General features: G+C 36.2%; 1 protein-coding gene across 2 annotated transcripts in view; it reads right to left on the bottom strand.

Moving 5' to 3' along the window:
• Positions 1–1,984: 1,984 nt before the first annotated feature.
• CTNNA3 (catenin alpha 3) overlaps positions 1,985–16,586 on the bottom strand; it is a 1,497,017-nt gene continuing 1,482,415 nt past the window's right edge. For both annotated transcript variants that reach the window (XM_028513307.2, XM_036026898.1), the window contains exon 18: positions 1,985–3,145. In XM_028513307.2, the coding sequence (XP_028369108.1) occupies positions 2,858–3,145 (288 nt within the window). In that variant the 3' untranslated portion in view covers positions 1,985–2,857. The remainder of the gene's footprint in view (positions 3,146–16,586) is intronic.

The following is a 16,586-nucleotide window of genomic DNA, read 5'->3' as shown; positions in this document are numbered from 1 at the left end:
TAATTTTTACTTGTGATATATAAAAGGGAGAAATCTATATGTCTCATCCTTCTTGTGTGGTGAAACCTTCAGTTTTTATGATTAGAGGAATCTTTAGTGGATTATGACTTCATGGATATTTTCTAACTTATCATTCTGATCCTGGTCTAATGTTTGATGGTGATGCTGGTGGCAATCCAGGATGAGATTGTCCTTGTAGGTGGTCTACACCCTCTTCTCTCTCTCAAAGATTTTTGTTTCCTCCATAAATTGATTTCACTAAAATAAAAAGGTGAATTTTGATTAGAAGAAAAAAGCAAATGTATCATCAGAGGGAACACCAGCCTCTAGGATGTGATTTGAAAAGATGTGTAGAGAGATCACCAAGGTATCATTCTCGTTAAAGTTCTGCCATTCCCCTACAGAAGTGCTTCAGTATAAATATATCTCATGCATTAATACTTATTAGATTCATTGAACTAGGCTTATAATGCAAATATGTATTAATATTTTTGCTGTTAATATTTCTTGTATATAAACACTTACATCATTAGCAGATTTGAATTGGACTATATCTTCCATTGATGCCAAATGCAAAAATTTACTCAGGTGGACAAATGCCTTCCTCAGCTCTGTGCATCCTGTTTTTACTACTCCTTTGATTTCTACATCAGACTCTACTCCTGGGATATTTTCCAAGTTAATTTTTTAAATTAAATTTTGTTTAATTATAAGTTGTTTACTTTGAGCTAAGCTGGAAATCTATCTACTTTGAAGAGGGGGCCTTGTTCACATCTCATTTTGTGTGCAGAGTAATTTTTTAAATGATATACAGGTTATTTGGTACTTGAATAATTTCAAGTTATTTCCATTCTTTCCACATCTAATGATTCATTCTAAATTCCAACCTGTGGAAAACTGATGCAGGATCAAACGGGCATTTGGTTTTCTAATTGGGACTCTTGTGATTCTTGAGCATGTGGCTTTAGGAACTAAGATGTACATCTAGAAGTATGGTGGTATCTTAAAAATGTATTTCTCAAATAAATTACAAATTTTCCCTTTTACCTGAAAAAAGGACGTGTCATAAATTTTACTCTTGTAGTGTCTACTCTTAGAGCAGAAAATCATGGCAATATTTCAATGAAAGAAACTCCCTATTTTGCCTCATTTATCTAGCTAGTTCTAAAACATAGAATTATCTGAATTCCTTAATTCCCTTTTGCACTGCTTTCTCTTTAAGGGACTGTACTCTGTCCAGAATAATTACTGTCTGCCAGTGTATAGTTCAAGACAGGGAGGAGTTTATTACTTTTAGTTTCTAGGAAGTTCATGTGCTGATCCCAGGTGACCCCAAATTTTAGAAGCATAAAATAATTAATTAGGATGAAAAGGAGTTAACATTTTCCCACAATTAATAATAACCTATTAAATAAATACTTTTCCCATACCATTTTGTTCAAGATACCATGCACATCATGTCTCAACTTTTATGCATTTTTATGTTTCACACATTCTTATACTCAGATTGATCTCCTAACATAACTGGTGCTGCATGTGTGAATTTTACTTCATCAAATGAAGATGATTTGGTTGTTAAAACAACTCATTAATAACAATGTTGTACAAAGTTCAATTATAGTTCTAATATCATTTTAATAAAGTAGAATAGGGAATACATGTTTAAAATCTGTAAATGGAAGCTATATGTGTGAGAAAAAGTGAAACAGAAATTTAAATCCTCCCAAGAATAAAAAAGAGAGCACAAGAGAGACAGAGAGACAAAGAGTGAGAAAAACAACACACTAGACTCTGAGACTGTTACGAAGTTCATTACAAACTCAGCTAGGGATGAGCACAGTGATTGGGAGTGTGCATAGTGAGCACAGTTTAATAAAAAAAAAAACTATCTCACTGACTTTTATTTAAAACCATGTTATTAAACATCATTCCAGCTTCATTGCCATTAACTGAATGCCAAGTGTTTCTCAAACTGGTCTTTTCCTTTTAATTATAATTGCAAGCTGATCAAAATGAATTTTTAGAGTCATGCAGAGCTACTTACACTTCTGTTGGCATAATTCATGGAGGGATATAGTTAGATGTCCCATTTCACCAAGTGGGTAATAACTCTTCTCCATATCTGAATTATGATGAACCCACTTAAAACCAACTCTCAATGTGCAAAACTACTAAACACAATGGGGCCCTAAAAGCCACATTTTTGGCATCAAGAATCACTGGAAGCTTTATAATGTTAATAAATTGCTTCATTAATAATGGAGGCTGATCTTAAAAATCTAGGACATAGCTTAACTGCTTCAGCTTATTTAGTTTCTGATGAATGTTAGCCTGATGAGTTAACAATAGATATAGACAAGTAGAGATTTATTTTTTCCCTACAGCAGGAGCCACACATCTCTGTCAGTCAGGTCAGGTAAAGATTTAACAAAAAAATATATTATGAAGTCTCTTGTTTTCATTGAAAACCAAGTCAAGAGCTTATGTCAATTTTTTGATTTAAAAGTAAAAGGCTGAATGCAATCAAGCTATTAGTGATGAATAAGACTTACTTGAATTTCCTATGTCCATTTGATAATAAATGTAAGATATTCCCTGTGATGGGAAAGGCTGAATGGCACCTGAAGTTTTCATTCATTCAACAAGCATATATTGATTACTTACTAAGTTTACAGAGATGACAATGACATGGATTCCACATATATGTTGCTCATGTTGGTTCAGCCTGCAGTGTTTTACATTACTTGTGGATTAAACTCTAAAAGCTAGTGAACTTACAGTACTAATCAAGTATAAACTTGAAGCAGTGTGTTTAGCCAGGACTTTGTAATATAGGCACTAGAGTAGAATAGTGGTTTCAGTAGACATGTCTTCCTCTAAATTCACTCATGACCTGCACTGGGTGGATTTTTTTCTTTGCTGAGCCTCGTCTTACAGCTGCATATGTTTCTTCTGGATTCTCTCTTTTAATCAAGGGTTTTTTTGCAGGAGCCTTCATTCTCCACATCACAACTGGGTGCCGGGGCCCCGCAGGACTCTGAATTCGGATGATCTTGGTTGAGGCGATGTAAGACATTTTCACTGTTTGCACTACAGCATTCATTAAATTTTTGGCTGCTTGGATTAGGGAGGTGACGCTGTCCAACTGTAGGGGGAAAAATAAATATTACTCAAGAGTGCAATCAGGATTTAAAGAGGCTTAATATTATTGAAGCTGAAATGTTTCACTGTTTTTGTACCAAAAACAAATGAGTTAATTCCCATTTTATATATATATATATGTGTGTGTGTGTGTGTGTGTGTGTAATTATCTACATCAATCTATACATCTGTCTTTGAGTATTTATCTATTTATCTTCTGCACAAATAGATCCACATTTTATCTTTTAAGATGATATGTTAAATTCATTTATTTCTCTTGGTTTTCAGTAAAATGGATTCTATAAATTCTACATAATATTGTCAGGTCCAGAGGCTCATTGCTTTCTTTGTAATGGATCTCCCTGTTTTCAGGAGTTGATACTGAGCCCTTTCTCTAAGAGATGACTCTCCACAATAAAAGCTGTATTATGTATAAGTAAAGTTATAAGAACAACAGCTGAAAACTCTCCTTCTCAGGGAATTTATAGTTTAAGCTAAATATCATATACATGAATGAATATATACATACATGTATACCACTTACTTTCATGAGTATCTCCTAACTTAAAACATTATCTTTATTAAACACAGAGCTGTTCAATGTATCATGCAGTGTGTTAAAGTAGAAAATGCCAAGGCTTAGCAAAGTTGGGTTTAAATTCCAAGCCTGCCATTTGGTAACTTGGGCAAATCATTTAACCATTTTTCCCCAGTTTGTTAAGATATTAAATTGTAAGAAATACTTATTTAATTTAAATAACATGGGTAAAGAATGAGTAGAATGACTAATAAATAGTTGATTATTATTAAATATCATTTCCTTCTTGTGAGAACTGACAAATTGCTTAATTATGAAGATGCACTAATTATATTACTAAAGGAAATCTCTTCTCACATGATTCTGTTTTTAATTGTTATGCTGCCTGGGTTGTCCACAAAATAATCTAAGGGAAAAATGGGGTACTATTCCTAGGATCTTGCAAAAATACCTTAGAGTTAAGCCAAGTTGATTTATTTTCATACAATGAATGCATCTTCTATTATTTTAGTTTGACAGATTGTCATCTACAACCTATTCACACAGCAAGCTATGCCTTCTCAGTTGCCTCTTAGTGATGTGTGCTGTCAGGGCTGAGACTCAAACACCAGCACTGCGGTTACTAAAATCCATCAATAGCTGCCCAGCCTGAGTATTCTGCCTTTGCAGGCTGCAGACTCTCATCTCATATACAGAATACATGAGCGAAGAAAAGTAGTAAGCTCAGTTATGTGCCTAGGGCAGTGATCTCGCTGGCTGCTTCCCAGAGAAAAATAATGTTAATTAGCTCCATTATATTCCAAGCCTGAAATTCTTTGAAAAGACAACAACAAAAATATGTAATTTGAAAGGCAGTACTACCTGACAACTATACATCTTTAAGTCTTTTTATGTACTGAAGACAGAAATGTAAAATCTGTGCATGTGGCAGGAATGACAAATGTTTTGGAAACATTAAATAGGATTTCATGAAGCGCTCATGTATTTCAGAGGGCACTTAGCGCTTCTAAATCTGTTCATGAATCAAAAGAAACTAGACTTTGAACAGAATAACACCCTTTGTTATTAACATTACTTTATGGACAGATTGAAGGCTAAAATCTGTACTTTAATAATTAGTGATTTTCATTAAAAACCTCCTGGATTCCATTTGGATTCTGAAGTTGTTTCCAATGTCACCGTAAGAAGAAAGTATTTTCTAAATCATGAGTTAGCATGGATAGTACTGAGGATACTTGGCAAGTTTCTCTCTCAAACGTGACAGTATTTGGTTTACTCCCAGGACTCTCTGTTGCCATGAAGTCTGCCGCAGAAGAGGGTCCCAGGAGTCCTCTGGCACTCAGGACTTCCCCAGTAGCTTTAGCTCTCCCACCCTAAAACTTACATTGTCTAGTCCTCCTTTTCACTTGTTAATCTTGTCATGTATAGATTTCATTTATTTCCTTACCTGTTGATTTTTTTTTCCTATCATTGGTGTGTACAAACCAGTGGTCTAGAGAGGATGTTTCAGTGCAATCCATGCCTTGAAATGTGGGAAGTGGATTATGTTCTTTCCTCACTGAATCAACAAAGCCCTGTTAGCACTGTCGCGATCTTTTATGCTGGTCTCTGACAAGTGCTTTTATTTTAAAATCCTAAATGGCCATAGTAAAACTTCTCAGAGTGACTAAAAAATAAATAAAATAAAATAATAAAATAAAATAAAGTAAAATAAAATAAAATAAAACAGGACCATTTATCCTTCTAGGAAAGCATGAAGACTAGTTTCACAGAAGGTTAGGGAAATTTCTACAAGAATACTGTTATTTCATAAGGAAAGCTTGTAAGACATACTATGAAGATCTTTGGGTCTAAGAACTACATGTGCTGGATGCATAGCTCTCTGCTATTAGCCAAATCACAGACGAGCCAAGCAATTGGTAGGGAATTTTGCTGGAGGCCCAGTGATGGCTCCCACCTACTCAAAGAAAATAACTGCATAATTTTATGTCTGCAAAAAATTATATATATCCTTTTATCCAGGTCTACTTGCATGAAAAATCATTCAAGAGAAGGATTCACTAGAATGTGTTCTGTGAAATCAAAGGTAATTTGAGTAGGGTAATGCATCTCATTAGGGCCTCTGTGTTCAACTTATTAAACAAAGTTTTTTGAATTTCACAAATGTACCTGTGTGAGAAAAGAATATTAATTTACTCTAAAGACCTGTAGAGTAAAGTAATCAGCCTATAAAACTCAGGTCCTTATTTTTTTTTAATTAAAAATTACATTCAAGACCTGAAAATTCTTCTGGACAAATGTAACTTGAAATGTTTACCATAGAAGGACCATTTTCCCTAATACCTGTGACACACCCATCTGATTGACATGAAGTGTTCTTTTTTTTTTTTTTAAAGATTTATTTATTTATTTTTAGAGAGGGAAGGGAGAGGGGGGAGAGAGAGAGAGAGAGAAACATCAATGTGTGGTTGCTGGGGGTTCTGGCCTGCAACCCAGGCATGTACCCTGGCTGGGAATCGAACCTGGGACACTTTGGTTCCCAGCCCGTGCTCAATCCACTGAACTATGCCAGCCAGGGCTGACATGAAGTGTTCTTAATCAAGGTTTCAAATGGAAGTAAAATTGGCTTCTAAGGCCTTCAAACCTCCTAAACTTAATGTGTAAATATGTATTTTCATACATATAAGCAGCTTCCTATCCCCCCAACTCCCTATCATAAGTGGGGGGCAAGGTTTTAAGTAACTTTTTAAAGAGGATTTTGACCTAATTTAAAGGTCTGTGTCCTAGATAAATCCTTAAATAGGAAGATAGCTTCCCTTCCTAAGTTAGTGGCCTGTGCTTATTCTTACAACCTGGTGTGGTTTTCAAAATAACCGAGCTTGCTGGTCTATTAATGCCACAACAGGCTTCTCAATATCATCTATAATTCACAGGTGGCAAACACAAGGTCCATGGGCTGAATCTAGCCCTCCACCTTGTTTTGTGTGGTAGCAGCACTGAGCTCTTGTTTAACTGTTAAGGAGTAGGTACATTCATACAGTCCTAAAATTACATTTGGCCCTTTGAAGGCAACCATGAGGCTGATGTGGCCTCTGGTGAAAATGAGTTTGACACCCCTGGATATCCAAACATATATTGGGAAGTTCTGTCCCTGTTTTTTGTTTGTTTGTTTGTTTGTTTTGAGGACCTAAATGAACATAAAGTATTATGTTCAGTAAGTTAGCTCTTACTTTAACTGCAAGATGTATTTGCCAACAACTCAAATGATAACCATCTAAAGAGAGTCATACAGGAAACATAGTTTGTTTTATTGCAATGTCTCTTCTGTGAAATGTACCCTGTGATTTCAGTAAAGCTACAGTAAAAATTTTCCCACTTCTAAAAATGTTTTCAGACAAAAGTCTCCATCCTATTTAGAGATATGTCTAAAATCCTTTGCTACAGAAAAGGAGCGTAATAACTACAAAAGGCATTTTCTTTTTCCCGATGAAATGTCAACTTTTCCTCCATGTGATTAGTGTATATAGACCGTCTGGAGCTTTTTACAAAAAGCAACATGCAATTTCTGTGATGTAAGCCTTGACAACTATATCCAGTTGGAATGTCTGGGGAAAGGCCCTTATCAAAATCCTATTTTAATTATTGATGGTCAAGAGAAACATTGGGGAAAAAAAGACATGTCAGTTTTTCCTTTTTTATTTTCTAAGTTTCTCATCTATATTATGTCAGAACAGCAGAATGTCTTATACTATACTATCCTAAGATCTCACATTCTGGACACAAGTCCTTAATCAGATATAATCTGATTATGCTTAAGGATAAGCATGAGTGAACCTCATAAGGATAAGGTTAAGTGAACCTCATTCCCAATGATGTGAATCTCATCTCCTTGCACCTGGGCTCTCATCTAGGGAAAACATAGTTTCCCAACTCCTGTGTGAAGTGCCATGCCAGCTACTGTTGCTGGGACTCCTGTGGAGAAAAGCCTGATGTTACCTGGAGAGATGTATTTCCTGTCCTATAGCCTTCTGAGTAAACTGATGCCAAGTGTATCCTGTGCTATTCTTGTGAATTTCAATGTTTACCTGAACTGAAAGACTCCTGGGATTTTTAAGCTGTACAAATGCAATACTTGAAAGGCAAATGTGTGGCTCCAAGTATAAAGATTATACAAATTGCTAATAATCTATTGTGTGCTTCCTATACGTTGGTGCTATGCTAAGCAGTTAACATAAATTAATTCACAGTAACTCTGTGAGGTAAATACTATTATTATCTCCACTTCATTGATGAGGAAACAACAGAACCAGATGGCTTGGTAGCTTGCTCAAGATGATACAGCTATTAAATTAAAGAGCTGGAATTTGAGGCAAGAAATCTGGTTCCAATACCTGGTGCTCTTATCCATCACACAGCCCTGTCTTTCAGTAATACGTCACTGCCAATGTGTATTTATTTTCACATGTGAAATAGTTGGTGCAATTACACTAACATTAATACAACGTCTAAAATTAAAAAAATCGACTACCCAATAACTGCTATGGGAAAGTTATTGAATTTTTGTAATGCATGCCAGAACTAAGAAAAATAAGAGTATACCCTTATACCTTACTTGCCAAGGTATTTTGTTTAGATGGTGGTTTGATCATGTTTGTACTCCATCATTTTCAATGCAACAATTTTTTCAAAATAACATATAGAAATAGTCATATTTTTATAGTCCTCAAACCACTTAGAGACTTTTAGATTAAGACTATTTTGTAACAAAACATTTAAAAATTTTAAAATGTGAATCTTAATAAACACATCAATAAGACAAAGAAAAACCGTAAGAAAATCTTATAGCTTCTGCAACATGGAATTGCATAGCATTTATTTCACCTTTAAAATGTGTCCTGGTGTAAATACAAACTAAACCTTTTTTTCTTATTCCCAAATTAAATAAAATAAATTTATTTACTTTGGCTTCACAATAGAAATCAGGATTTGGTTTGCTGACCCTGAAGCTTCTGTAAGTTTTAACCCTTACTTAGTTTTAAAATTCTTAATTGCCCCAGCTGGTGTGGCTCAGTGGATTGAGTGCTGGCCTGCAAACCAAAGGATTGCTGGTTGGATTCCAATCAGGGCACATGCCTGGGTTGTGGGCCAAGTCCTCAGTTCAGGGTGCATGCAAGAGGCAACCACACAGTGATACCTTTCTCCCTCTCTTTCCCCTTCCCTCCCTCCCTGTCTAAAAAGAAATAAATTAAATTTTTAAAAAAATAAAGTTCTCAGTTAAACTGTCTGGAAACATGTTAGCTAGCACAGGCAGAGTGAAAGGGCATTCATTATGTATACGTGTGGGTACATAGCAAGTGACAGTATAAATAATTATTTCAAAAAAATCTGAAGATTTGCATAGTCTCCAACTTACAGGTCCCATTTCCATCTCTATATTGATCCGACAGTGGTAGTTGTACAGCACAGGAAATGTTTAAATATATTTGTTAGCAAAAATATATCATCTAAATCAATGTTTTTATTATCTACTTTGAACCTCTAACAATAACCTAATTTTATCTCAATGCTTGATTAGCACATGATTTTGTTTCTAAACAGATTTTTATTTTTATTTTTTAACAATTATTTGCCCACTTTCTTTTTTTTAAGATTTTATTTATTTATTTTTAGAGAGGGAAGGGAGAGAGAAAGAGAGAGAGAGAGAGAGAGAGAAACATCAATGTGCGGTTGCTGGGGGCCATGGCCTGCAACCTAGGCATGTGCCCTGGGAATTGAACCTGCGATGCCTGGTTTGCAGCCCGAGCTCAATCCACTGAGCTACGCCAGCCAGGGCTCTAAACAGATTTTTTAAAAGAAATGGCCAATATTGAAAATATTTGGATTTTAAGCTCTCTGTCTTTTTTCTTAGTCTAAACCTACTAATGGACTCATAAGGCTATAATTATCATTATTTTACTTATGATTATTAATCTGAAACTCTCATTGTTACCTGAATTCTAACATTCCTTATCTTAGTTAAGAAAACATCAATAGCCAGTCACCTAAACAAAACTAAAAATCTCTTTGGACTCACTATTCTCCTTCACCAATCACATTTAGTCAATCACCAAGGCCTTTCAGTATAACCCAATCAACATCTTTCTTTCTTTACTCTTACCGCTCTGGAGCAGGTCATTGCCTTCTCTAACTCGGACAACTGCAATATATTTCTGGGCTCTACCTCTGCATTTTTGCTCCTCTCTAGGTCCACTCCCTATAATAATGCAAAAATGGTCTCTTAAAATATCCACTTGTTTTACAATACACTGATGGATTTTCAATGAAATTTAAGATATATCTTCATTCTAAACATGTTTTTACAGATTACAGAGCCCTAAATAAGATCTTGTCTCTTCCTGCTTAGCCAACTTTATTTCTTGCTTTTATATTATTTGATCCAACCATATAATGAAACTAACTAAAATATTTTAGTTTGAAAATATGCCACATATTATCTCCTCACTTCCAAGTCTTTCCACAAGTCATTCCCTCTACCTAGAAGTAAATAATCTCTTGTCTTTTGGGTTGGGAACCTCCTCCTCTTCTTTAGGTCTCACGTTAAGATCACTTCCCCAAGGAAAGCATTTCATGATCCCCAGACTAGGCCAGATTGTCTTTTCATACATCATTACAGCAATCTATGTTTCATCTAACATCAGAGTCACCTTAAGGCAATACGAGTTATGTAGAAGAGATAATATTATCTTTTTCATGCTGTATAACTGCTTGAGACATGCTACAGGACATATTTAGCAAATAAATGGATTACTTGAAATGATATTTAAATAAGTTACACAACTCTAAGTAGAGAAACCATGTGCAAAATATTTTTAAGACAAACAATCTCAATTATTCTTTTCTAATCTTCCCCTAAACAATATTGCCAAGAAATCTATATTCGAGGTCCATAAAACAGGAAGTTTTTAGCATCTAGGAATAGCACAAAATTTTACGATCAAATGATACTAATATTTATGTTTAAAACTCTGAACACAAATCTGTTGAAAGATAGGTTTATAAAAAATCCCAAGTTCCCACATTTAGATTAATATCACTCTTGATGATTTTAATATATCAATAAAAAAATGTCCATTAGCCCAAGAATAAAACATCAGCTTTCTAGTAAAAAGCCAATATGTGTACCCAACTTCCCCATACTTTACATATGCAGCCTGAGCAGCAGTTAATTAGTGTCTTTGAGCTTTTATTTCCTCTTCGTGTAACTACAATTAAAATGCATTTCAGGATTGGTTCTTAAGATTCAGTGTGATGCCACATAATACACTAGACAAGGGCTTTATACACACACATACACGCACATAATAAAGCTATGCTTTTTAAAGCTATCATTTTTATAAGCTTATAATGTGAACTGACAAATAATACAAGAGATTGTGATGGAACAAAACTAAGAACAAATTCTGCTCCTGCTTTAAAAGCCAAGAACAGCACGAGAGCATTTCTTTACAAGAGCTGAAAGAGAGTGCTACAACTTTTTGTCATCCCAGCAGACATGCACACACACACAGAAGTTACACGCTTTTCAAAGTAGCATGAGTCCAGCCCTGTTCATCACAATGCTTTTAGTGAGTATCAGTCAGGATCCAGTGAGAAAAAAACAAAACTATGCCAGATGCTTCAAAGATTAAATTTAATACAGGAAATTGATGATTGTAAGGCAACCCTCAACTCACCATCAGCATGAACTGATTCCATTCCTAGTACTGGAGGAGATAGAAAAAAAATGAAACCATGCCAAGCAGCCAAAACACCCAAAGTGGACAACTGCTTACTAATAGTCTGCCAATTCTCTCCCATTGGTTAAACCTGGCTGAAAACCAGTAGTCAAAAAATCTTGGATCAAGAAAGGTTCTGAGACCAAAGTAATTATGTCTGGCAAAATGAGATTTCTGCATAAGCAAGCATGTTCCCCTCAGTTTCAAGATGTCATAGTTTTATCATGAAATCTCATTGTACTTACCTTTCCATATCTGTGATTATAATATTATGTGTGTTTGAAAAAGAAAGTTCACATGTGTTCTTCATTCAGTCTAAGATATGTCTATACAAGATCAAGTAGCTATTTTCTCTACCTCTATTTTTGGTAAAATAAAATAGAGTGATGGTGGCCTGGCTCGTGTAGCTCAGTGAATTGAGCACAGGCTGTGAACCAAAGGATTTCTGGTTCAATTCCCAGTCAGGGCACATGCCTGGGTTGCAGGCCAGGTCCCCAAAGTGGGACATGCGAGAGGCAAGCACACATTGATCTTTCTCTCCCTCTCATTCTCCTTTCCTTCTCCTCTGTCTAAAAAAATAAAATCTTAAAAAAATACAATAAAATAGAGTGATGGTTTCTTTAGATCTCAGAGCTTTTATTTTTTTAATTATATTTTAATGATTATGCTGTTACAGTTGTCCCTATTTTTTCCCCTTTCCCCCTCCACCCCACACCTCCCACTCCCTCAGGCTATCCCTTCACCATTGTTAATGTCCATGGGTCATGTGTATAAGTTCTTTAGCTACTCCATTTCCTACACTGTACTTTACATCCCCATGGCTATTCTGTAACTACCTATTTGTACTGCTTAATCCCCTCACCTCTTCACCCATTCCCCCACACTCCCCTCCCATCTGGCAATCATCAAAACACTTTCTGTATCCATGATTCTGTCTGTTCTTCTTGTTTACTTAGTTTGCTTTTTTTTATTTTTTAAATACTTTTTATTTTATTTTTTAATTTTATTTCCATTGTTGCAGTATAATTTTCTATCTTCTACTCCCATCCCAACCCACCCACCCAGCTTTTTAAGATTACCTCTCAAGGCTTTTATACACTTAAGCTCTTTAAGATGCCTTCAAACATGCCTATGCTTCTCTAGACAAATTCTAATATTTTATCAGGAAAACAAAAGCTACAAGAGTATGGAGTACACACATATATGTATATGTATATACACACGTATATATACATTGTATGTACTAATTTTAAGTAAAATGTCAGCTTTCCTGTCATTTTGAAGTATATCTGAAATTCTGCCTCATATTGCAAATTTCCTATGTAATCTAGTTTTTCAAGTCTTTTGAAATTTGACCATGCTTTATCATGACTCTATAAAATATAGTATTAGTCTCTATTTTTGTTATTTATTTTTATTTTATTAAGCCATAAGAGAAAGTTTATTTAGAAAGGCACAAATATAAAAGTGAGCCGTTGAAGAGCTGGGCTCAGAAAACAAGTTACAGAGGCAAAAGAACGGCCTTGGAGCTCGGAAAAGAGGGAAAGAGATGGGGAAAACACACCTGGAAGAGGGGGTGAGAACAGGCAAAGATGTGCTCCATAGAGAGAGCTGCACATTGGTCCGTACTGTTAAATTAAAAACTGAATTTCACAACTATCTATAAAGTAAGAGCTATACTGAGAACATAACTAGCTTTAGACAATTGCAAGAATAAAACTTTTGATAAAGCTGCCAGTTTTCTGAACTCTGGTGTGTTACTTTAACATCCAGTGCTCCCCAATCTCATTTAATTGGTAATCTGGGTGCTATCTTTGACCTACAGACATTACGATTATGTACTGTGTCAGTGGTTTAAATCTAGAATTAGAGGCAGCAGCATTAATTTATACCATTATTGCTTCATTCACACACTGGAAGGAAAGGGCGGCAGGTAACAAGACAGAAGTGTGCTTCGGAAATTATTCCAGGAGAAGCCTGGAGCCACAGAGTGCTATTATCTCAGATGTGAGGCGAGGATTATGTCAGGTGTAAAAATTGCACCTTGAGGAAAACAATTAAAGTGTCTTTAAAATGACTGTCTTCTATTTATCTGGGACTCACAAACTTTATATGTGAGTAAATATCAGAAGCTTAGAAAGTGTCTAAAATGGGCAAATACTAAAAAGTTCTGTTCTTGTATTTAGTCTCTTTTCAAATCAGAAATCTCTCTCATCCTGCCTAGAGTGTCTTGTAAAGCACAAAACAATTTTCCAGAGTTCTTCCTACAGATAAGCACAGCTGTCTCCGGGTCGAGGGGATGAGATTCAAACATATTTCAGCCAGCTGGTTGCGGCTCTCGCAGCTGCTTAGAAAATGGGAAACTTTATTGGCAGCAAGCTCCAAACCCAAAGCAGTAGGTGTCCAAACGAAGTCCCCAGGCACTGGATTCAGCAGGACATGGAAGTGCGAAGCCATGTGTGGTTCTTAATCACTGTGATTTTAGCCTTTGTGTGAATTTAAAGAATAGAGCCCACAGGGTGACTTTGTAGGTGTGTAGGTGTGTTGGCAGAGAGGAGGGAAAGAAAGAGCTGAGTCATTCAAACATGGACTCTGGAGACTACCTAAATCAGAACAGAATATTCCTCTCATAGCCTTGGTTTTCTCCTCTGTCAAATGGAAAACCATTTGTAGGACTGCTGTGAGGACAGGTTAAGTACTTAGCACAATGTGTTGTATGGACACTGATTCACTACCATTCCTATGGTTATCAAGGTTTTTAATGCAACATTCCTTTCCCAATGGTCACTGAAAAAGTAAAAGAACGAGGAAAGATAAAGTTGTAATACTGACCTCTGTCTCATAAATTTGTATCCAGGCCATATCCTTTAAAATATTTTCTATAATCCTAATAACAGCCCTGTGAGGCAGGTGGTATTTTTCCAATATATGGGATGAGGGTCTAAGAACTGTGACTCAGGGAACTGCAGCGCCTTGCCCGTGGCCACACAGGCACCAACAGGGGAAGCTGGGGCTAACCTCCTTCCTGTCTGCGTGATGCCAGCTCCCCTGCTCTCTCCACCGTCTTGTGCTGCTTCTCTCTCAAGAAAAGAAAAGTTTTACAATTTAATGAAAATCTTCTCATTAGGGACTGTTTTTGCTCTGACTTAGATCTCCCAACCCATTCTTCTTATTCAATTCCAGATATTTTGCACTGATGTGCGAGGTCTGTCCAGAAGGTATCCAGCCATGTAATATGAAAAACAGAGACACTTATTAAAGATTATACAAGATACAAGAAACACTGTACATTGGACAATGACACCTTAATCCCCTTCAAAGTAGGCACCTTGGGACCTCACACAGTTCTCCCAGTTGCCATTAGCTGTGCTATCATATTTTCCTGAATCTCACTGACAGTCTGAAATCTCTTCCTTTTCAAAGGTGATGTTAGTTTTGGGAAAAGCCAGAAGTCACAGGATGTGAAATTGGGGCTGTAGAGGGACTGAGTCACCTGGATGATTTGATGTTTTGCCAAAAAACTGCATGAGATGTGATACATGAGTGGGTGCATTGTTGTGATGAAGCTGCCAATTACCAGTTGCCCATAGCTGCAGTCTTCTGAATCATCTGAAAAATTTCCATGGAGGAATGTTCAAGCTTAACATAAAATTTTATGCAGATTCATTGCTCTACTCACTCAGTCATTTTGAATGTGATGACCACACAGCACACATGCTCATTCAGTGGCATCTACCACCCCTACTGACTAGTACAGTGTGGTGGTTATCATTAATGTATGTGCATTCCAGTCCACTCTCCTTGGCTGCCAGGTTACATCAATGTTGCACAAACTGTTCTCATTATATTAAAAATAGCTGGACATTTTCAAGACTGACCTCATATTTCTCCTCTTTACTCAGGGAGCCTTTATTTTTTTGGCTTAATTGTTGAACATTTAACTCTTAGTAATCCCCACTCAATCTAGATCTTGTCCTCTAGAAACGTGCCAAATGTGACTGCACAATATTTCCCCCCCTACAATGTAATTTTTTAGATAAAAGCTGTTTGAATTTATAGGTAAATATCCATATTTGTAAACTCTGATTTTTAAGTGTTAATTACATGCTTAGCAATGGGCTGAATGTTGTCGGAGTGTGTGTGGGTGTGTTTCTCACTTCAGAAGCCCGGGGTTTTCCCTTTTTTAAATCTCACCATTCAATTTAAACACCTTTGGGTCCAAGAAATGCAACAGCGTAATGGCAGTAACACAGTGGTCACAAAGAAAGAAGAGGGTTGTCCTCTGGATCAAAGCTTTTGACCTAGGGGTCCAGACACACTGGTGTATTTCAATTACTTGTGACATGTGTCACAAGGTCCACAATTTGGTAGTAAGAATAGTTTAAATACTGAAGCTAGAGAATGATTTACTGTTTTCCTGCAAATTACAATGGCTTCAAGGTTACCCCTCTAATTATATCCTTTCACTCACACACATTCTGATATACTTCCTGGAGTGGGAAAGAAAAGAGGAGAGCCAAAACTGGTCTCCTAGTAATCAAGCTGGAAGCCCACTTGATCAGTACAGAGTTGAGTGAAGTGGGTCTGCTCACAAGGGATACATTCTACATGAGGAGGTGTGTCATGGCAGGAAAACTAAAACAGAGACAAAATAAAGAAGTTTGAGATTTTCTTCTCTAGGAACTGAAGCCTGAGGCTAAGCAGGGTGTGCTCCTTCAAAGACATTCCCCACAACAGTAGGAAATAACCATACAGACATTTTAACAAGATACATGATTCAAGATCTAAATTATTTTCAGTAATCTTTATCTTACACATTTAGTAAGTATTCAATTCTTATCTGTTCATCTTCCATAATGTCTTTTGTGGCAGACTCTAGTGGTTAATTACCCAACAGTCATTTCCCCATTCTACCTTGATAACTAAACACTGATCTTGTTCAGAAATTTACCCAGCCTTGAGGGATCAATCATGACTAGTCTATTATTCTTTACAACTGATTGGTCTAGGGGTGCTTCACGTGACCCTGTCCCAACTAACTGCAAGGGAAACGTTTGCTGGGTTGTTCTGAGAAAGATTCTTTTTGTAATAAAAGATCATGTCATATAAAGAAAAAGCTCACTTTTTTACTT

Source organism: Phyllostomus discolor, chromosome 5 (genome assembly GCF_004126475.2).
Source record: "Phyllostomus discolor isolate MPI-MPIP mPhyDis1 chromosome 5, mPhyDis1.pri.v3, whole genome shotgun sequence".
In the NCBI taxonomy this organism is placed as follows: Eukaryota; Metazoa; Chordata; class Mammalia; order Chiroptera; family Phyllostomidae; genus Phyllostomus; species Phyllostomus discolor.
The sequence above is the reverse complement of the archived record's forward strand: the minus strand, read 5'-3'. Positions and strand labels throughout refer to the sequence as shown.